This window comes from Schistocerca nitens, chromosome 1, assembly GCF_023898315.1.
Source record: "Schistocerca nitens isolate TAMUIC-IGC-003100 chromosome 1, iqSchNite1.1, whole genome shotgun sequence".
NCBI classification, from domain to species: Eukaryota; Metazoa; Arthropoda; class Insecta; order Orthoptera; family Acrididae; genus Schistocerca; species Schistocerca nitens.
Window position 1 is genome coordinate 661,829,441 of NC_064614.1, and position 23,343 is coordinate 661,852,783.

General features: G+C 38.8%; 1 protein-coding gene and 1 pseudogene across 1 annotated transcript in view; one reads left to right on the forward strand and one right to left on the reverse strand.

The window, feature by feature from the left end:
• Positions 1 to 1,321: 1,321 nt before the first annotated feature.
• On the forward strand, positions 1,322 to 1,439 carry LOC126206883 (5S ribosomal RNA; annotated as a pseudogene).
• A 16,766-nt stretch (positions 1,440 to 18,205) lies between these two features.
• LOC126259167 (MMS19 nucleotide excision repair protein homolog) overlaps positions 18,206 to 23,343 on the reverse strand; it is a 269,613-nt gene continuing 264,475 nt past the window's right edge. The window contains exon 19 of the mRNA XM_049955735.1: positions 18,206 to 18,507. Coding sequence (XP_049811692.1) covers positions 18,388 to 18,507 — 120 coding nt within the window. The 3' untranslated portion in view covers positions 18,206 to 18,387. The remainder of the gene's footprint in view (positions 18,508 to 23,343) is intronic.

Sequence of the window (23,343 nt, forward strand, 5' to 3'; positions counted from 1 at the left end):
CCAAAAACAAATATGACACAGAATTAAAATCAGGACATACTTTTATTACAAAGGAACAGGGAGGGCAACAGGGAGGGCCTATCTTCACAGTGACAGCAAATACCAGTACATAGTGGTAATGGGAAATTTTCATGCAGAAACAAGACAAAAACTAAACACTGATTCTTCTGTGGGGAACTTTGGATGTAATAACAGAAATGGCAGAGGTACTACATCACTAGAACTTGCTGAGAATAAAACCATGTTTGCTCTTAACACTTTCTTCTAGAAGAAAAGAAACAGAAAATGGACTTGGAATACACCAAAGGGAAATAAAATTAAAGTTGATTATATTTTACCATACAATCCAAGAAATTTACAGAATGTAACAGTTCTATATCATCTCAGAATTGCAAAATATCTCTGTGTACCCTCACATACGTGTGTGCGTGTGTGTGTGTGTGTGTGTGTGGAGGGAGGGAGAGGGAGAGAGAGAGAGAGAGAGAGAGAGAGAGAGAGAAAAGCTTCAGTCAGGAAGCTTCATATTATGATGGGGTATAAAATCAGCTGTGATAAATATTTTAAAAAGACCAGCACTCATGATGTCGTATTTGCGTATAATCAAGTGTGGTTTCATGTGATACAAAGGGTTGCAATACAATGCAGCAACAAATCGCAGGAGGCTGACGGTTGCCGTGTTTGAGTCTGTCCGGTATACAGTTTTAATCTGCCAGGAAGTTTTCTAGTACCCTTTGTATATTAATATTTCTGTACTGATGAAGGAAAAAAGTGATTAAAGAAAAAAATGTTGGCTTTGTAAAAGAAAGATTCTTGTGTTTCAGAGGTTGCTGGTGTCAGAGAGGTAATGGAGTGCAGCTAATGGGCGAGTAACAAGTATGATGAACACTAGACACCACACTGTTTCAGGCCGCTACAGGTCTGTATCAGGAATGCTCTCAAAGAACTGTCTAAGAAGTGGCCCTAAAAGTGTCTGACTTTCTTCGTTATAACAACATTACTTTACAATGCCATACTCTGTAAATAAAAACTTTAAAAATGTGACAAAATTAATGATGTGACTGTGTTAGAATGCTGTAGCCAGTCTCACAGAACATTTCAGGTTGATAAAGTTGTTATAAACTAGTGTTCACTAAGATAGGAATGCAGACCTTCTCAGTGTATACTGCTGATGAAATCTTCTTGCGTACCCATCCAAGTGGCAGCATTGAAATCCCGTGATTTTTATGAACGTAATTCTCATCAATTCAAAGTGCTGAGATGGTGTGGGTGTCCCATAAACAAAGCCACGAAAAAAAATTTTGTACAACTGGAAAGACAACATGCCAATGGCCTTGTCGCAGTGGTAACACCAGTTCCCATCAGATCACTGAAGTTAAGCACTGTCGGGCTGGCCTAGCACTTGGAAGGGTGACCAGCCGGTCTGCCAAGTGCTGTTAGCAAGTGGAGTGCACTCAGCCCTTGTGAGGTAAACTGAAGAGCTACTTGATTGAGAAGTAGTGGCTCCGGTCTTGTAAACTGTCTGCCTGTGTCCATTCATGCAAACGGACAGTTTGTTACTGGACAGTGTTTGTTGGTAATGAGGATCACCCTGTGGCTAAACATGCCTTGGTGCACGGCCAGCACATCTTGGCACAGTGTTACACCATCCGGGCCATCTGGATACTTCCCACCAACACCAACCTATCAGAACTCCGGAGATGGGAACTTGCCCTTCAATATATCCTCTCTTCCCGTTACCCACCAGGCCTCAACCTCCGCTAATTTCAAGTTTCCGCCGTTCATACCTCACCTGTCATTCAACAACTTCTTTGCCTCTGTACTTCTGCCTCGACTGACATCTCTGCCCAAACTCTTTGCCTTTACATATATCTGCTTGTGTCTGTGTATGTGCGGATGGATATGTGTGTGTTGTGCGAGTGTATACCTGTCCTTTTTTCCCTCTAAGGTAAGTCTTTCCGCTCCCGGGATTGGAATGACTCCTTACCCTCTCCCTTAAAACCCACATCCTTTCATCTTTCCCTCTCCTTTCCTCTTTCCTGACGAAGCAACCTTGGGTTGCGAAAGCTTGAATTTTGTGTGTGTGTTTGTTTGTGTGTCTATCAACATACCAATGCTTTCGTTTGGTACGTTACATCATCTTTGTTTTTAGATATATTTGTGTATACAATTAGCTGTTCATGTTATATATTAATGACCTTGCAGAAAAGTTCATTACTTACCTGAGTTTTTTGCAGATGATGCAGTTATCTATAATGAAGCACTGTCTGAAAGAAGCTGCATAAATATTCAGTCACATCTTGATGAGATTTTAAAGTGGTGCAAAGATTGGCAACTTGCTTTAAACGTTCAATAATGTAAATTGTGCGCTTTGAAAAAGGAAAAAAGCATAGTACCCTATGACTACAATATCAATGAGTCACTGCTGGATCGCCCAACTCATACAAATACCTGGGTGTAACACTCTGTGGGGATATGAAATGGAATGATCACATAGGCTCAGTTCAGGGAAAAGCAGGTGGTAGACTTCCGTTTATTGATAGAATACTGGGGAAATCAGTCTACAAAGGAGACTGCTTACAAATCACACGTGCTGTCAGTTCTAGAATATTACTCAAGTGTGTAGGACCCACACCAAATAGAACTAACAGGGGACACTGCACATATACAGAGGAGGGCAGCACAAATGTGAAATGGTCATAGGTTTGTTTGATCCATGGGAGAGAGCCGCAGAGATACTGAAGAAACTTAACTGGTAGACTCTTGAAGATAAATGTAAGTTATCTGGCTTTAAATGATCCCTCCAGCAATATACTACAATCCCCTATGTATCACTCACATAGGGATCATGAGGATGAGATTATAATAATTACAGCAAGCACAGAGAAATTCAGACAATAAATCTTCCTGCATTCCGTATGTGAATGGAATGGGAAGAAATCCTAAAAACTGGTACAATGGAAAGTACCCTTTGCCATGCACTTCACAGTGGTTTGCAGTGTCTAGGTGTAAATACAGCTGAAAAGCTGCTACTTGGAAGAAAAACTGAATCTTCAACTATATTATCTAGATATTTTGCTTGCTGGTGGTGGCTTAGTATTTATATGACTGCTCTGATGACAGTGCTACAAAAACAGATATTCATTAACTGCAAAAACAGAAACCTACTCACAATGAACTTTGTTATTTGTCATATAGTACAAGTACTATTCAATATCTTGATGATGAGATAAAGCCTTGATTTTCTTCTGAATGTGCAGTAGTTCCCAATTGCTTGCTTTACATCTGCCAACAGCTTATTAAAGACCTTTATGCTAAAACGAAATCCCATTCTGCACACCACACAAGAAGACAAAGGTTCTGTTTAAGTAATTGCGTTTTTTGTACTGAGGTTATCTAAATTGTAGTACATCTGAAACTGATATTTATTATTGAACACACATACCATAAAGATGTATATATGTTACAAGCAGTGACGGTCAGTATTCTGACAGAGGCTACAGTAACTCTGACATGGGGACCTTACAGACTGGTATGGCCACTTTAATTTTATTCATACTTATAAACTTTAAGCTAAGTGCTGCAACATCAGTTTCCTAAAGCACTACAATACAATTCTTAAGAAAACTTGAAAAAATTGCCTTTGAGGATTTCCAAGTGCAGTTAAGTTCAAATTATTTACAACATGTTGACAGAGGTTACTAGGTGACTGCTTAACATAAACGTTTTGTGATCGTAAAGTTGCTGGTTCAAATTTCGTTAGTTCTAAGTGTTCCGGCATAAAAGTCAATCTCCCACACGACAGTCAGGAATGGTAGAGCAGAGAAGACTGTGAAGAAGACATTTTACAACAGCACACTATCTGATCCCTTTCTAGGATGACATCGAGACAGCAGCAGCCCCTAGGTGAAGATAACAAAAGCGCCGCTTTGCCTGGCCATGGCCCAGTTGAAGACTAGGCATTCTACGAGCTCTACAGCAGCGACTTAGGAACTGTATTGTTTCACTTGTATTAGGAGCTGTGTATACTGAAGAGATTTTCTTATTTTGTCTGTCGCCCATTGCTTGCGACACACCATTGTAAATTCTCAAAGTTAAGAATTGTCAAATATATTACTGTAATAAAAATGCTAGAAACATAGGTTTGCCTTTTCTTAATTTATTTTCTAAGATAAGTTGTAGGGTCAGTATTGCCTCACGTGTTCCAACACTTCTACGGAATCCAAACTGATCTTCCCCAAGGTCGGGTTCTACCAGTTTTTCCATTCATCTGTAAAGAATTCGTGTAAGTATTTTGCAGCTTGACTTATTAAACTGATAGTTCAGTAATTTTCACATCTGTCAACACCTGCTTTCTTTGGGATTGGAATTATTATATTCTTCTTGAAGTCTGAGGGTATTTCGCCTGTCTCATACATCTTGCGCACCAGATGGTAGAGTTTTGTCAGGACTGTCTCTCCCAAGCCTATCAGTAGTTCTAATGGAATGTTGTCTACTACAGGGGCCTTGTTTCAACTTATGTTTCCCAGTGCTCTGTCAAACTCTTCACACAGTATCATATCTCCCATTTCATCTTCATCTACATCCTCTTCCATTTCCATAATATTGTCCTCAAGAACATCGCCCTTGCATAAACCCTCTGTATACTCCTTCCACCTTTCTGCTTCCTCTTCTTTGATTAGAACTGGGTACCCATCTGAGCTCTACATATTCATGCAAATGGTTCTCTTTTCTCCGAAGGTCTCTTTAATTTTCCTGTAGGTAGTATCTATCTTACCCCTAGTGAGATATGCCTCTACATCCTTACATTTGTCCTCTAGCCATCCCTGCTTAGCCATTTTGCACTTCCTGTCGACCTCATTTTTGAAATGCTTTTATTCCTTTTTACCTGCTTTATTTACTGCTTTTTTATATTTTCTCCTTTCATCAATTAAATTCAATATTTCTTCTGTTACCCAAGGATTTCTACTAGCCCTCATCTTTTTACCTACTTGATACTCTGCTGTCTTCACTATTTCGTTCCTCAAAGCTACCCATTCTTCTTCTACTGTATTTGTTTCCCCCAGCACTGTCAATCGTTCCCTAATATTCTCTCTGAAACTCTCTACAACCACTGGTTCTGTCAGTTTATCCAGATCCCATCTCTTTAAAGTCCCACCTTTTTGCAGTTTTTTCAGTTTTAATCTACAGTTCATAACCAATAGATTGTGGTCAGAGTCCACATCTGCCCTTTGTCTTACTATTATATAATCTATCTGAAACCTTTGAGTATCTCCAGGCCTCTTCCATGTATACAACCTTCATTTATGATTCTTGAACCAAGTGTTAGCTATGATTAAGTTATGCTCTGTGAAAAATTCTACCAGGCGGCTTCCTCTTTCATTTCTTACCCCCATTCCATATTCACGTACTATGTTTCCTTCTCTTCCTTTTCCTACTGTCGAATTCCAGTCACCCATGATTATTAAATTTTCATCTCCCTTCACTATCTGAATAATTGCTTTTATCTCATCATACATTTCATCAATCTCTTCGTCATCTGCAGAGCTAGTTGGCATATAAACTTGTACTACTGTGGTAGGTGTGGGCTTCGTGTCTATCTTGGCCACAATAATGCGTTCACAATGCTGTTTGTAGTAGCTTACTCGCACTCCTACTTTTTTTATTCATTATTGTACCTACTCCTGCACTACCCCTATTTGATTTTGTATTTATAACCGTGTATTCATCTGACCAGAAATCTTATTCCTCCTGCCACCGAACTTCACTAATTCTCACTATATCTAACTTTAACATATCCATTTCCCTTTTTAAATTTTCTAACCTACCTGCCCGATTAAGGGATCTAACATTCCACGCTCCGATCCGTAGAACGCCAGTTTTCTTTCTCCCGATAATGATGTCCTCTTGAGTAGCCCCCGCCCAGAGATCCGAATGGGGGACTATTTTACCTTCGGAATATTTTACCCGAGAGGACGCCATCATCATTTAACCATATAGTAAAGCTGCATGCCCTCGGGGAAAATTACAGGTGTAGTTTCCCCTACGTTTCAGCCATTCGCAGTACCAGCACAGAAAGGCCGTTTTGGTTAGTGATGCAAGGCCAGATCAGTGAGTCATTGAGACTGTTGCCCTGCAACTATTGAAAAGTCTGCCGCCCCTCTACAGGAACCACATGTTTGTCTGGCCTCTCAACAGATAGCCCTCCATTGTGGTTGCACCTACAGTACAGCTATCTGTATCGCTGAGGCACGCAAGCCTCCCCACCAACGGTAAGGTCCATGGTTCCTATGGGGGGGGGGGGGGGCGATTTTTAAGTAGTTGCTGTATAAAAATAAACAAAAATTTGATACAGAAATGTGAAATGTTTAATTGTTAAATGAAAAAGTCTATATAAACATTAAGAACACTGCTCAATTTTTAGATGTAAATTGTACATGGTGATTAAAATTAAAGTTTTAAAACTCTGTATAAAAAAGAACTGCTGCTCAGAATGACATCAAATTGGAAAGGAATATTATTGAAGAACAGGGAAATGTTACACGGGGGAAAAAAAAGTTATACTGCTGGATGGTACTGGAAGTGTCATAATGTAAATGGGTTTGACTATAAATGACCAGTGAACAGCAATACAGTGGCTATGGTGAGAGTTGCACATAAAATCAACCATTCGGTGCAATATGCATGACCACTGCACAAGTTTGGCACTCAACAGCTGTGGAACTGTTAGTTAGGTAAGCCTATCCAGAGTGGCAAGGTTTTAAAATATCAGCTGGGAAAAAATGGCTTTTTAATAGTCCTGAGGCCAAAAACCTCATAAAAAGCTTCAAAGACAAGGGGGTTTTAATTGTTCTGAAGCCAAAAACCGAACTGTTCTGAGGAAAAACACCACATAAAAAGCAACAATGAAATTGGTTTTTAATTGTTGTGAGGATGGTGCAGCGCATGTTCAGTATTTTGTCCACAATTTTGAGCCACAAGTTAAAATCGAGAAACAGGATGTTCCACAACAGATCGAAATGTCTCAGGGGCCACATTCAGTATGCATTGCACAATGCGTGCCTTCACAGTTCAGCTATGTCAATGAAGCACTGAACCCAGCGACTTTCAGATAATCCCACAGCCAGAATTCACTTGCGTTAAGATCATGTGACCTGGAGGTCCAGGATATAGGGAAATGATGGCTGATAATTCTAGCATTTCCAAAATACCTCTGCAGCAGCTGCTTCGCGGGCTGTGTAATGTATGGAGGAGTGCCGTCTTGCATAAAAATGATCCTAATCACATATCCACTTATTTACTAGTAACAGTACTGGTAACAAGACCCACAGCACCAATCTCTTTTAAATAACGAGGCGTCAATCTGCAGCACTTAGTTATTTTTGCAGAATGAAGCGGTACCAGCTGATATGAGAGTGGACTCTTCAGTGCCCATATTCTGCATTTATGTTTATTGACATGTCCTTGGAGAAGGAAATGAGCTTCACCCTTACGCAGAATGGTCCATGGCCTTTCATTGTTCACTTCCATGTGAGCAACAAATTCTAGAGTAAACATTGGTCTTTCAGGCTGGTCAGCATGAAGCAACTCCTGAACATGGCTAATTTTGTATGGAAAGCAATGCACGGCATTTTGCAGCATTGTAAGCATCATGATCACAGGGATATCCACAGTTTGGACAATTCCTCATGCACTTCACGTTAGCACACCACCACTAGACTCCTCCTGCATTGCAGTGGCCACTCATGTCAGATCAGTTGTTTTCCTCGCTGCCACACTGCATTTTTTTTAAATGTCTTTTAGAATTTTATAATCATTTTCTGCGGAGCAAAAGATTTTCGAATACCCGTGAGTGTCCAGAATTTCTGCTGAGATACTGGCACATAGTCACTGTTCTTGTAACAGAACTTTACCATCAGTGTGGGATCCTGCCCAGCACGACTGAGGAGCAGCTATGTACACTGTGTCTGTTATTTTGCATATTTTGTCGCTTACAGAGCTATCTAGTGGCAAAATTTTTGATAATTTTTTTTGATTTCCACAATGTTTCCCCCTTTTCTGATAACATTCTGTTCAAATTTGACACCATTCTGAGCAGTGGTTCATTTCTTACAGCATTTTGAAACTGGGACTTTAATTATAATTGGCCTCTATTTCACCTTTTATTTGATATTTAAAATTCTTATACCAAATTTTAATTTACTCTAAATACTGAAAATTCTCAATTCATTAGTAATGAAAAAGAAAATGTTATTTTTATTAAAAAATTATGGTTCATTGTCTTGATTTCAAAATAGTGTAATTATGTAAGAGTCTTGATCAGACCCAGAAACAGTTGTACAGTGATTTAGTTATCTGTGGTTGCTGATATGGATTAGTACATTAAACGAGAGGAAACTTAAGTTACTTAGCTGAACTGTCATTTCTGATAATGCACACTGTTGAAGAATTTCTAATTTTGGAATGTTCTTCCATAGATGAATGAGGGGTTAATGCATGCAACATTGTTGTTACATAAGGCTAAAAGAGGATCCGCAGAAATGCACTCTAGTTTGTTTCCTTTCAATCAACAACAAAGCCTAGGTAAGACTTCATATCTGAAATAATTTCAAATGAATATGAGTGAAATAATTGAATTTTTTGTGCTTTAGCTATATTTCCACACATTTGCAATTTTCTCCACACAGTAGATTACATGTAGGCTGGATCACATAAAGAACTGCCTGTCTACTTTAATGGGCCAACCCCAGAAATTCTTGATAACTTTATATTACTTGAAATTTGTGAATATTACACAAGATATCTACTCCATCACCTCATTTGCTTTGTTCTGACAGTTTACAAGAATATAAGACGTCATAAAAACTAATTACTGTGATGGAAAATTATCTAACTACATTCGCCAAGTGAGTCTGTACATAACCTATGCATTATGTTACAACAGTATGTTGTACACATGATGACACCATAAGGAAACTAAGGAAAGTGTTGCAACTGTTTCATTCACAAAGCTCTCTCCTTCTGCAAATCACTGATGACAATATACTATGTCATATCTACTTTTATACTTTTCTTTTTGATTGTGCTGCAGCCCACTTTGACAAATGATACTCTTCATGTCCAGTGAACAGTAACTTTTTCAACTTTAACATTAATCATTAAACTTGTAAATGATTATTTTGTGAAAATGTAAGTAATTAATTTTCTGCTACTGGAGTTGCTCTGAATTTGAATAACAGGTGTGTCACCAATCACCAATAATTATAATAAATACGAAGTTACTGTTTTTCATACTACATTTTGATGTGAATGTTAACCAGAAAAATCATACTATAGATTTGTTAATTTTAAGGGTAATAGAAGAAACTTGTGCCAGGGGGTATGATTCCAAACATGACTAAATCTGAGAAAAATCAAGGCTTTGCTTGAAATTGTTTTTGTCAAAATAATGTTACACTGTGAAGTATTTTTTTTTCAGTTCAATATGGTCAACATATATTGTGGATAACTAGAAAATACAAGAACTTGGTAAATATTTGTTATTCTATTCAATTTTTTGACACAAACTTGACATTTAAGCAAGCAAATCACTATCAGAAATTTTAATTTCAAGAAATAATCATAAGAACAGATAAAACTTTTGGAAATACAAATAATAACAACAATATTAATTTCTTTGGCATGTTCACTGGAATCTGCACTATTTGCTGATGTCAAAGCAGTGTAAAAGGAACGGTAAACTCATGGGATAAGCTATTTCATGGAGTGTAGAGCTCATAGTTTTTGTAGAATAATTTCTTTCTTCATGAAAAAATTATGGCACTTCTGCCACCATTGTAGTAACTAAAGCAGGTATAATATTTAGATCCTTTCTGTCTGGGATCTAATTCCAGGATTCTTGAATAATTTAACTTTTTCCAGTCTTTCATCTCCAATACGGCATTTCTGTAGAATAATACATTTGATCCATTGCTTACTTTGCTACAACTTTTCTAATTTCAAATTTTTTTCATCATCATATATAATATATTTAACCTTATTATTTCTGAGTTCTTGAAGCCTTCCTCCTACATTTCCATGTAATGGATTTGAAATATGATTCTCTAACTCTTAAGACCATTTGTGTTAACAATGATAACTTGTGTATCCTCTTTTTCCCTATGTCACACCGCAATCTCTGTTGATAGGCAAAACTGTGTGCCATGCTATGAGATAACAGTATTCAGTATAATCATACAGAATCCAGTGAATATGAACAGATTACAGGTTCAAGGTTTTTTCCTTTCTGCCTTTAGATATACAAGCAGGATGCCATTCGAGAAGATCCTCTGGATGCTGTAGTTTCTGTCCACATACACATAAAGACAGTGTCTGTGTTACAACATGAATGTGCTTGTCTGTTCCAGATAAAAGACTGTTTCAGTTGGTAGCTTTGCAGTGGGCAATGCTTTTTGCAAATCATATGTTGGCAAAAATGAATCATAATGTTCTCTTTTTGAACCCAATTTCAGTTTCAATGTGCATAAGCTTTATACTTGATGAAATCTTGTAGCCAAAGAGATTTCTTACATTCCTTAAATAATCCTCTCACTGCATGCTGCACAGTTATGAAACAAATGTAATTCCAATGAAATGCTGAAGTCTGTATTAAATATCCAGTAATACATGTACTGTGATGAATGGTTTACGCATCTCTTCACACTTCTTTTTACATCATTGTTAGACTCAGCCACAGAAGTCACTGTACTTACATACACTCTGTTATGACTAACAGTTTGTAAAGGATAGATTGCCACTCACCACATAGAGGTGACATTGAGTCGCAGGCAGGCACAATGAACAGTTGCTAAACATTTAAGCTTTTGAACAAAAAAGGGCTTCTTCCAAAACAGAAAACATATACACATGCACAGAGAGGGAGAGAGATCCGGGGGAGGGGGGAGAGGGGGGGGGGAGGGAGAGGGAGAGAGAGAGAGAGAGAGAGAGAGAGAGAGAGAGAGAGAGAGAGAGTGAGAGAGAGAGAGAGAGAGAGTGCACAAGCACACTCTTTGGGCATTGGGGCCTGACTGCGCACAGACAGTGGCCGTGTGTGTGTGTGTGTGTGTGTGTGTGTGTGTGTTTCTATTTTGGAAGTAGGGCTTCTTTGTTTGAAAGCTTAAATGTTTAGCAATCTTTTTCATTGTGCCTATCTGAGACACAGATCCTCATGTATGTGGTGAGCAGCAGTCTATCTTTTTCATACTGTTGTCACTCCACCATGGACTTTCCACTTATGACAGATGCCAACACACTTACAGGAATTTTGTTTTGTGTGTCTGCATCACTTCACTTAGATCAGAGAGAGACGAGCATGATAATTTCTCATTGCCAAGATCATCATTTCCTCACTCTTTTTCACATTATGTTGTAGGACTGTCTCCTCTTGCAGTAGAGAGTCTCTTTTACACAGGTCAAAAATTCCACAAAAAAACTTTCATGCAGACACTCTTGTATTCACCACTTTCTAATTTCACACTATACACAAAACAGTTCTTCCATTTACCCACTTTTGTGTCCTCATCAAACGCACCATAACAGCACTTCAGAATTGGTTTGTTGCATGTATTTTACTCATGCTGAAGCAACTTCCTTATGACAGGTAATATGCTTTTTTTAAAAATTTTATAGCTTACACACCCATCATCACTATTTCATTTTTGTTTGATTATGCAAGTTAATGAAGACTTCCAGCCAAATTTTAATTTTTTCCTAACAATAACTACAGTATTTATCTTAATTTTGTATTCACATTATGGCTAACTTCATGATTAATGATGGGATTACAGGTTTGTCATACTGAAGGCTAAAATAATGTTGAAATAATAAACTGTAATACACACATTACATTTCAGCATAACAGAATTGAAAGTGATTAGTTGAAAATGTCTCCCTATTGGCAAAAATAATGTTTATAATCTACCCATCTTCAGCTATAGGATAACTCCATCCAGCACTGACACATTTAAATATAGTGGCTTTGTGTAAGTGGTGCAAGGGAGCATATGGAACACATCTCTCACTACAGATTTTAACAGTTGTTGACTGACACATGAGTTGTGCAAACTCTCCCATTCAGTCTCTCAATTGCCAAGTGGGAACATTAAAATATGGCAAGCACACCAGCATTTTGCGTTTATTGATTGTATGGGAACTGGAGCATCTCTTGAGGGAAAAATAACCACTGCACAGAGGACAATAAGTTATGTTATAGTCCATTCAGATACTCTTGCAGGAATCTATTTGGGAAACATGATAACTGTCTCACATTCATTCTCGGCAACACCTGTTTTTTGACAATCCATTCCTGTTTTGGAGGAAATAACAGTCAATATTTATAAGTTAATGATTTATGATAAATATGCACTACAGGGTATTAATGGAAGGTAGACAGGCTATGTACGAAAACATGTAGCGGAACATGAAGGTAGAAGTGAAGGTCTTAAGTCTACTGGATGCTTTTATGCAGATTTAGATGTCAAATGGGTGCTGGTGTTGATGATGGTAAAAATGCACAATTGTCTTCAGGTTTCTAAGTCACATTCTTGTGATTAACACAATCACATGCTAACTCCTACAACGTTTTTCATGGTGAATAATTCCACTTCAGTCGTACTTGACTATTCTTTATTTGGATAAAATTGTAAGCATGACCCGGTTACAACATTAGTTGAATTTGAATTTCGAGAGGACTTAAATCAGTTATAGTTTTTATATACGCACAGGGTGTATACATGGACAAAGGAAAAAAATTCCCGGATAAAAATACACTTTCTCCCGGGTGAAAACATGCTTCTTCTATGCTAAGTGACAGTATACTTTCCCTTATCAATCCTTTGAATGGTTGTGGTTTCATACAGGGGCGTAGAATTTCCAGGCACTAAAGAAAACGAAACTCAGGTGAAAAGACACGTTTTGTAAATATATCTGATGTGCAGCAACATGTATGCTGCTTATTGTCGTATTACGAAAGTATAAATTGGAATTCCACCAAACACGGCATGTTACTTTCCGAATCATTGAAATCGAGATTGCGATGCGCTTTTGTAAGCCAGTCATAGCTCATGTCACGTGATATCGCCAGCCGATGACAGCGGATATTCAGAGCATAGGACACGTGATGTAGTCAGCCAAAAGCAACATCACTGTTAAGTAGCACGAACACACAAACACGGAAAGTTAATTTGACATTTAAAACATTTAAATTAATATACATAGTGTTGCTACAAGAAAAGCGAAGCTTTCACATATAATATTGGTCTCTAAGGTTAATAAGCTGCAAGGGAAGCTAAACTTTGACATATAATGTTGATCTTTTTCGCGTGTGTTACACTTTAAGGTACATGACACAAATGCGTCAGTAAAATTTTTAATAAAGACATAAATGTCTGATCTTCTGAGCTGGAAATTTTTCTAAATGTACATCCTCAAAGACTTGACTTTTAAATGAGCGTCAAATGCTCTGTGATTAAAGAAATTCATCGTATATTCTCGCACATAATTCATCTTACATAAAAGGAAATTTACAACTATTTGCAATATTTTCCCGCAACCTGATAGAAATAGGTTCGTTTCAGCAGTTGCCAGAGAGTGCAGATAACAGGCGACACTGTGATTGCGCAGCTATTACGATGTAAAAAGCCCATATGTACGTACGTGTAAAACCATTGAAATATCCTACATTATGTCATAAAAGAAACAAGACATTAGAGGATACTCCAAGAGCATCAGAATTTCGTGAACAATACTAAAATGTACACATTTAAAGTGCATACTCAAAGTGCTCATTCTTATGTCCAGATTCCCAATGAAGTAGACCTCAACCTGATATTAAGCCTTTCAGTGTGGTTTTCGGGATGTAAATGCTCCTGGAGCACCAGTACTGTATTATATCATGTTTGGTTCTTTATTATACGTGCTAGAAGATGAAATTGTGCACCTGAAATGCAGTGGACAGTTGAAAGTAGCCAGTACTGTGCAATTAAACATTTCGTTTCAAATACATTGATTGCCTCTGCAGAAAAAGTTTATAAAAGTCAAATTTCTTTAGCAAACAGACAAAAATAACTTCATTGTTCCGCAAGGCGATTAATGCTTGACTGTCAGAAAAGTGGAAATAAAATAAAATCTGAAACTAATGACATATTTTTAGCCTTCCGTAATTATGTGAATGCATTTTAATTCACTTGATAGCTCCCGGCCACAGATATTCGTTTGGTTTTCATTTGACGTGAGAGTAAATGAGGGGGAACCAGCAAAATCACTGAATGTAAACACGGGTCATGTGGAGACTACACACTGTAACTCTCACCACTCTGTGCATCAGCCCCGGATCTACAATATTTGCGAACCGGGTCAATGTTAGAAAAATCGAATTTTATAAAATATCTTGAATCGCGTATCTTTCTGAAAAGTCTGAAACATAAAACATATGACTCCCAGGACATGTTAAGACATAGTATTTGGTCTTAAGTGTGCAAAAGTTCAGTGCCACGCCTCTTCATAAAGCATTTTTCTACCCCACATCACTGTATTTCGCTCTGTGGAATTGAAACATGTATATTTTGTAATGGATGCCATCAACTATATTCAGGACAGTGGAAATTGAGATGTCCTGTGGTGCCTCTCCTGCTCCGGTTTGACAGCCTGCCCCCCCCCCCCCCCCTCCCCCTTAAAAAAAAATCTTGCAATTAATAGAGGATGGGATTATTTTTAATCGGAAAACAAGAACTCTTCAAGAAATTTGCACTCTTTATTGCCTATTAGCTAATAACTTGCTGTTTTGTGTGATATAAAATTAATTATAGGATACATAAAACCAATAAAGACAAGAGACAAGCAAGAAAGTACACATTTCTTCAATCCTTAGCTCCCAGCATTTTTTTTTCTCTGTAATCCTGCTACAGCTTCACATGGCGTGCTTTCCTTTCTGCGAAAGAATGTGTTATCAAAGTTCGTCAAACATTTTGCTACATGAAAAATCGAAATGTTGTTATCTAATACTGAAAACACTGTTAACACAGATAATACCCAAGACTGGTGTGGTGTCTCGATCTGATTACATCTATTTTGTCACTGTCTGTTAGATAAAACAAAATAGGCCTTTCTAATATGGCAACAATTTTGTAATACACACCAAATTTTCATGGATACACCGAGAAGATAATACGTAATCTTTCTCACCTGTTATTCAAGTTAATCGTTTATTTCCATTCTAGCAGTCTGAATCTATGGATTTCGCTAATAATTATAACAACCACATAATCGGACAGCGATTGGCATCCATCCTCTTCGGCTTTACTCCGCTTAGCTCGTATTGCCCAGTCCCCTTTTGTATGCGGAAAGTTTATTTCTAGATGCGACGTGGATTCTCCTGACAGAGACATCATGTACACTACGCATGCATTCAAAAATCAACTTATGATTCATTCAGAAATCAACTTAAAATGTGTTCAAAAACCAACAGGAAAGCGTTTCAAAATCATATGAATAATCGATAGACAAACGTGCGTTGGATGCTAGGCACTTTGTGAAACAATGAATTCTGAAGACTACATAGTACCCTAACAACTGTGTTCTAAATAGCAGTTTCCAAAATCCACAAACTATATTACAATGAAATGAACACCCTTAGCTGCTTATAGGCGTTGACATACGTCAACGGAGACAGATGAAAATGTGTGCCCCAACCGGGACTCGAACCCGGGATCTCCTGCTTACATGGCAGAAGCTCTATCACATATGCACTGCCATAAGGACAGCAGAGTGCAACGAGTACCTGTGATCAGCAACTACTTGCTAACCGGTCCGTTCGTGTGTGTTGAGTAGACGCTGCCACTAAACGGAGGCAAGAGAGAGGACTATCCCGAACCCATTAGTAAGTTTAGCGACTTAGCTACAGTGTGCTAAACAGCTAGGGCTCGCTAGGTTCGCAGGAGAGCTTCTGTAAAGTTTGGAAGGTAGGAGACGAGATACTGGCAGAAGTAAAGCTGTGAGTACCGGGCATGAGTTGTGCTTCGGTAGTTCAGATGGTAGAGCACTTGCTCGCGAAAGGCAAAGGTCCCGAGTTCGAGTCTCGGTCGGGCACACAGTTTTAATCTGCCAGGAAGTTTCAGCTAGGGCTCTGTTTTCACACACCACTTACGCAGATTTTGGGTTTGCTTCTCATCCCTACCTACAGAAAATAATACAAAGATTGCCCTGTAACAAGGCGGTGAAAAATGTATTCCTCTGCATTCACGAGAGAAATCAACATAAAATACGGACAGGGCTCATAGTGTGCGAGGCGCGACGTACTTGGATAGCTGGCAGTGAAAACCATTCCCAGTTAAAGCTGAAACTGAGAAACACGATACTGCAGTGCCTGCGTTAAGAAGAACGATGCAGTGTTGCTTCGGACACACATACAGGTCCTTCTAAACAGCATAGGCACTGCAATATCGCATTCATCCGCCGATACCAGGCAGTGACTTCCAATTAAAATGTCCTCCCCTGCGCAGGAATTCCATACTGTGTGGACGAGCACAGGCTGTGACGCAGGAACGACGACATACGGACGTGGCCGTGAGTCGTGCACGGGTAGCCAAAGAGCTTAAGGTGACTTCTCGCGTGAAGAAGGACGTCCGGTTGGAGTCACGGCATGGCAAAAGTTTTCATTGTTGTCATTCCCTTATACAGCCAATGGTTGTTCGTATTCGCAACTGCGAATACATTTCATGGGAAATGGGGAAGTCTGCTTGTATAAAAGGAGCAGTAGCAAAATCCGACACAGAAAACTTCCAGTCGGTTTATTTCGAAAGAACCTGTTTTGTTTTGTATGTACGAAGTAGTTAGTGGCTCATTATTTTTTCTGGCCACCAGAGTGACCTGCGAAGAGCGTTTGCGATGAATGAAAAACAGAACGATCGCGAATTGATGTTGAACATGACCAGGTAACTGTTTGTTTTCCTCTCTCGCAGTTTGTCATCGAGGGAGGCGTGCCAGAGATAAATCCCTGCAGTTGCGCTAACCTCTGTGTCCTCAGTGGCTCAGATGGATAGAGCGTCTGCCACGTAAGCAGGAGATCCCGGGTTCGAGTCCCGGTCGGGGTACATATTTTCATTTGTCCCTGTTGACGTATGTCAACGCCTGTAAGCAGCTAAGGGTGTTCATTTCATTGTAATTTCATTCTAACGAGCTGCATGGTCACTGATGGTATCTGAAGCCATGCAAGCCACCTTCTGTCGATCTTCAGATCACAGGTGTTTTTGATGTCACCAACAAGAAGAAAAATTGTTGGAAAGAACACCCACCCCATCGCACCCACTGAATCCAAACCCAAGGTTGCAGGGTTTGGGCTTTCCTGTTGTGAATGGCTAAGAAACTACTGCATCCGAAAAGGGGATAGGGGATATGGTCATATCCTGAGGAAATAGGGCCACTGTGAAACAGCTGCATGTGACTGTGATGCAGAGGCACAGACAATAAAACATACTGAAGAACTGTCCACTCATTTCTTTTAGAGGGAGGTCTGAATGACTAAAGTGAAGTGACACTGAATGCTGCGATCTGGTTGTCAAATTTAAACATTAAACTGTAAATACATTGTGTATGTATACGTTTACATTCTATAATGTCATATGATAATAATACAATAATAAGGTACCCAATGTACAACACAGAGTATTTCTATCGTGTGAGATCACAGAAAAACCTTTAGACTCCTCAGTGTCTGTAATTACAACAAAAACTAAATCTTAGCAGTTGTTAATGAAATGTCCTCAGGGTATCAGCTGAGTGATACTGTCATCTTTAAGCAACATTTCTATGTGTTTTCTAATCACCATCATCAGGTGAATATGACAAGCAGGAAACTCACTGAAACATCAAGATGATGCTGCTACTTCATAATTCCAGAAGATTTCATCAGTGGAATTCAATTCTCTGTGAAAACTTTCATTTTCTAAGCACTTTTGTTTAAAAAGTGACACCTGTTGTCTGAACTTTCCAATCCTGATAGAAGATTGGCAAAAATGTTCATATGAAGTAGCAAATAGAGAAGCTGCATTCCTGAGAAACAAAGTTTTCTGAAAATGGTAAAGTCTGCTGATCCCTGTCCATTTTTCTACAAAAGACTTATTAAATAAATATACGCAAACAATTTGGAAAATATTTTTTACTATCATACAACTCTGGCAATAAAATACCAATTTTACAGCAAATATGAGCAACAAATAATGGTCACTAAAAAGAGACCAATACTAAAAATTATTTCCAACATAAAATAAAAAGATAACAAAAATCTGTGTTTTCCTCACATGTACAAAGTAAGTCCTTTAAAAGATTAAAATCACATTCTTGAAATGAACCCTGCAATCACGATTTACTTGGTTCACCTGGTGCTCCAACCAAGAACCACCTGGAGCGAGCTCTTACAGCCTGAGCTCTAACAAGTCTCTTCTTATCATCCAGACACTTACACAGTTCTCGCACAACCTGTAAAACATGAGATACATAATTCAAAACTCTTTTATATTTGGTGCACATTTCTGCCTTAGGTGCATCAACTAACTGTTAACACTAAGAGAACAGCTATATTTGTAAATCAAAATGAATAGAAGCATGAAACAAAAATATGCTGCCATTTTTATAGCATGACACCTTTTTCTACCTAAACACACGAAAATGGCGTAAAAAACCAAAACTCGCTGTGAAATGAAGGAAAAGGTGAAATAAATAACAGTATATGTGGAAAATGCCACATTCATTTAATAAATTTATTGCTGTGGTACCTACTATGGAGAAGTACTATTAACAGAGGTGAGTTCTAGTAAAAAGTGTATCTGAATGTATAAGAGAAGAAAAGCAAATGAAGAAATCTGCAGTAGTATTTTGATAGTTTTATGCTTCACATCAAAGACTAAAATGTTACTTGTGACAGTGTCAAAGCAACAGCCACCAAGCGATAGACATGACAGACATTCAAATGTTATGTAGCTACAAAAATGCACTTAGTTGCTTGTCTCTTTCACCATGAAATAATGCAATGGAATGTTGTATTGTTGCAAAGATGTTGTTTGAAAATTATAGAGTTTGTACTCAGTTGGGCATGTAAGCTCACACTGCTAACACCACTATATCTAATTTCAATGTTAAAAGTAAAAACAAATCTGTACTGTGTTAATGACAATTAGCATTGTAAGCATGGTGGATTAATCATTATTAGTTAGAACATGGAAAAAAGCAGGATATAATATATAAGGTATGGAAACTATTTCACCTGAACTTCCTGTGTTACACATAGTTTAACGTAAGTGCTTCTATTTTAGTTTCGCTTTTGCAGAACAAAGTATGACTGAACTAGCAGGTTTTAACCGAATTAAATTGAAGACAGAGAGTTGAAATCAATGAAATTGATGTATCACAGCCAATTTTTCATTTTTTCTCAAATTCAGCAGAGTGACAATTGTAATTGCTGAGCTGCTATCATCAACTCCATCTAGAAACGATTAAAGTGTAGTGATCAATGTGATAAAGAATTGAACCAGGTGTGTGATTTTTGGATAAACTATAACACATGCTGCATGAAGTGATACACAAAAACAATGTAAAACATTATGTATTTGAGAAGACAATGTTTCAAAAACCAACAGTAGCTCTAGCAGTTCAAAAGCAGAAAAAATTGGATAAAAAGTACTATTTAAAAAATTGCATAAGAAGTTCATGATTTGTATTTTTATTTTTAATTTCTTGAGCAGTTGTTGAGCCTGGTGCCATTATTTAATTGAGAAGATGCATTTCAGTTGTTTAGTAAAGTCACCCCATTCTTTACTATTTAATCAAAAGGATAGTTGCTACCCACCATATAGTGGAGGTGCTGAGTTGCAGAAAGGCACGACAAAAAGAGTGTCTGAAAGTTAACTTTCGGCCAATGAGGTCTTTGTCAAAAGCAGACAACATACACACACTCATGCAAATGCAACTCACACACGTGACCACAGTCTCTGGCAACTAGAGCCAGAGTGTGAGCAGCAGGGCATTACAAGAGGGGCAACCGGGTGGGGGTAAGGGGGAGGCTGGGGCAGGGATGAGAAGGGACTGCAGGGTAGGGGTCAGGTACGGTAAAGTGCTGCTGGGAGCATGCAGGGACTAGGTGGAGAGTAGGGCAGCTAGTTGCAGTTGAGGGGTTAGATGGAGGGCAGAGGAGAGGGAGAGGGAGAGGGGGGGGGTAGTGGAAAAGGAGAGAAGTAAAAACACTGGGTGTGTTGGTGTAATAGAGGGCTGTGTAGTGCTGTAACGGAAACAGGGAAGTGGCTACATGCGTCAGGACAATGATTAATGAAGGTTGATGCCAGGAGGTTAAGGGAACCCACATAGCCCATTCCCTGTTCCCATCCAGCAATACAAAGTCCTCTATTCCACCAACACATCCAGTCTTTTTACTTCTCTCCTTTTCCGCTACGCACCCTCCGTCTAACCTCTATCCCTACCATTACCTCTTCCATAATGTCCTGCTGCTTGCAATCTGGTTCTACCTGCCCGAGACTGTGGTCGTGTGTGTGTGTGTGTGTGTGTGTGTGTGTGTGTGTGTGCCGTTTGCATGAATGTGTGTGTGTGTGTGTGTGTGTGTGTGTGTATGTATGTTATCTACTTTTGACAAAGACCTTATTGGCCAAAAGCTAACTTTCAGTCAGTCTTCTTGTTGTGCCTTTTTGTGACTGAGCGTCTCAGCTATATGGTGAGTAGCAACTATCATTTTCATTATATTGTTACATTCCAGGATTTTCCACTGTTTCATTCTTTACAATTTCTTCACAGAAATATTCACTCAAATATCTCTGACATGCATAGATTTGCCCACCTATGACTGTCAATTCTTTAAGGTAAACATACTCTAATCATGATTTCTGACATTGGAAGCTAATTATAAGAATAATGAGGTGAGATTTTCTCAGTGGCAAACAGCCCTGTTGATCTTAATCAAATACTGTGGCTATGTAAATTAAGTGTATGTACATTACAGTATTGAAAATACCTCGTATTGATGCACACAGACAGACTGATATATTGACTCTTGTTCTAAAAACATTCACTTTTATTACTGTACCATGTTATAACAGAAGTTACACAGTTCATAACATGAAATTTCACACTGACTTCAACAACTGATGATGTAAAATGGATTTCATAAAGCACGTTAGCAGCAAACAATCAATACCACAAAATCAGAAATTTCTAATAGTGTGCTCTTAGGTATTCTGCCGAGTCATCGTTTCCATTTTATGGACACTATTTTGAAGATCAATATACTGTGAGTTTTGTTGTTGAGTGTACACGCTGCCGGGAATCTGATCGCACTGTTGTGTCTGCTGTGAAAGTCTGGCTGGAGTCTAGGCAGAGAGTACACATAACAGCAAAACTCACAGCACCTGAGGAAAATGGCTAGGTTGATTGTCAAAATATTGTGCATAAAATGGAAACAATAACTTGGCAGAGAACACCTGGAAGTGCACTATTAATCAATCACATAGAGAAAACCTGAGAAAGACTTGGTGTGTGTGTGTGTGTGTGTGTGTGTGTGTGTGTGTGTGTGTGGGCGAGCGCGCGTGCGCCGTGCATACAGGCGCCCAACGGCTAGGTTATCAGTGCCCTTACCCGTATTAAAAGTAACGAATGTGGAGAAAAGTAGTTAAGACAACTGGAAAGAATAAAAGATGCTATACAGGATACTAAACATAAGTAAAACGACAAAGGAGCTACAAGAAAGACAAAAGAAAATGTCACTGCCTGGCCACTTGGGTACAATAAGGATGAAACAATTACCCCGTGAACATATTAGAACCATCTCCCTAAAATATTGGTAAATATTGGACACTTCACAAAACTATTAAATCTCGAAGTACATTCATTTGATCATTACCTAGAATAGACTACAGATCCATTGGCAAGTCAGCCATGGCCCACCGGTTGGAAAATAAAATGCAGTCTAATAAAATGTGGCACACAGTGGTCTGTACACCACACACTGGAGTGTCTCTTGCTGAAGCAAAAGCCCGTGCATCACAGGGCTGTGGCCTATGCGAAGGCAAGTGAGGAGGACCTCGTCCTATTGACGTGGCTGGAAGGAGGTACAGCACAGCCTAGTTGTGGGCTTCACAACACAGAGCTTATTGTCAGTTATTTCAAGCCACTCATCCTCCCACAGATGAAAGACTATGGAGCTCAACAGTGTGGTCATAACACACAGAGGGATGGCACACTGAAATACCTGAGGATCAAGGCAGGCCTCCTTGGCTGCTAGATCCACCCTTTCATTTTCTGCAATTCTCTGGTGCCCTGGTACCCAGGAGAAAGACACCACCTTCCCCCGCCAGTGCAGGTGGAGGATGCTGTCCTGGAGAGAAAGCCTTGGTTCTACATGATCTGTATCCAGAGGTTATACAGCTGATAGTAAAAATTAGTATGTTGGTACCCAAGTCTGAGGTTATCCACTGTTAACTCCACACACCACCTCAGAAGGTACCCCAAAGTGGAGCATCTTTAGCAACAGGTCAGCTGACTAGTGTGCATGGAGAGGCATTTCTGCAGATGAATCTACATAGTGGGTGTGGATTCAGTATTTGAACTGAACAGACCTGCCTACTATCAAGCTGGAAACCCAGGGGTGTTTTGTAGCAGAATACTATGCTGGATGGATTTCTCTACCTACATTTGATGTGTCATTACGGAGGTCACTTATGCAAACCCTCTGTTACCTCTCTGGCATCAGCACATACACCTGCTACACTATTACGATTGTACTGAGTAGTACGCAGAATAGTTTTTATGTTAACACCATGCAGTCCGCCAGGGGGTTTCACTGAGGGTCACAAGGGCTATTGCATACTAGTGAACCCCACAAATATATGGCTAGACACTTTAGATTATTCCTCTGGCATGCTCCAAGAACACAGTGCAAGGAGAAAACTGTTACTGATAATTTGTGAAGGATCAAATTATTTTTTCTCTCATTCTTCACACAATGATAAAGTAATAAATTATTTTATGGCAAAGATAATGTTTTCAAAGAATAGAGATATGCTCTTCCATTGATTAATTTCTGTATCTTCACCTGTTTGTGTCTATAAGTGGTCACGGGCAGATGTATGACAAACTCCGCTGTGCCAGTATAGTTAAAAAATGTGCATTCCAACTGTACATTAAAAAGTGTTATAAAAGTTATTTGAAAGACCAAGTTTTTATAAGGGTGTCCCAAAATAAAGTATACACTTTTTGAAACTGAATGTCTCTTTAATTAAAGGAGATAGAATTGCAGTTTTTGTGGGTAATTAT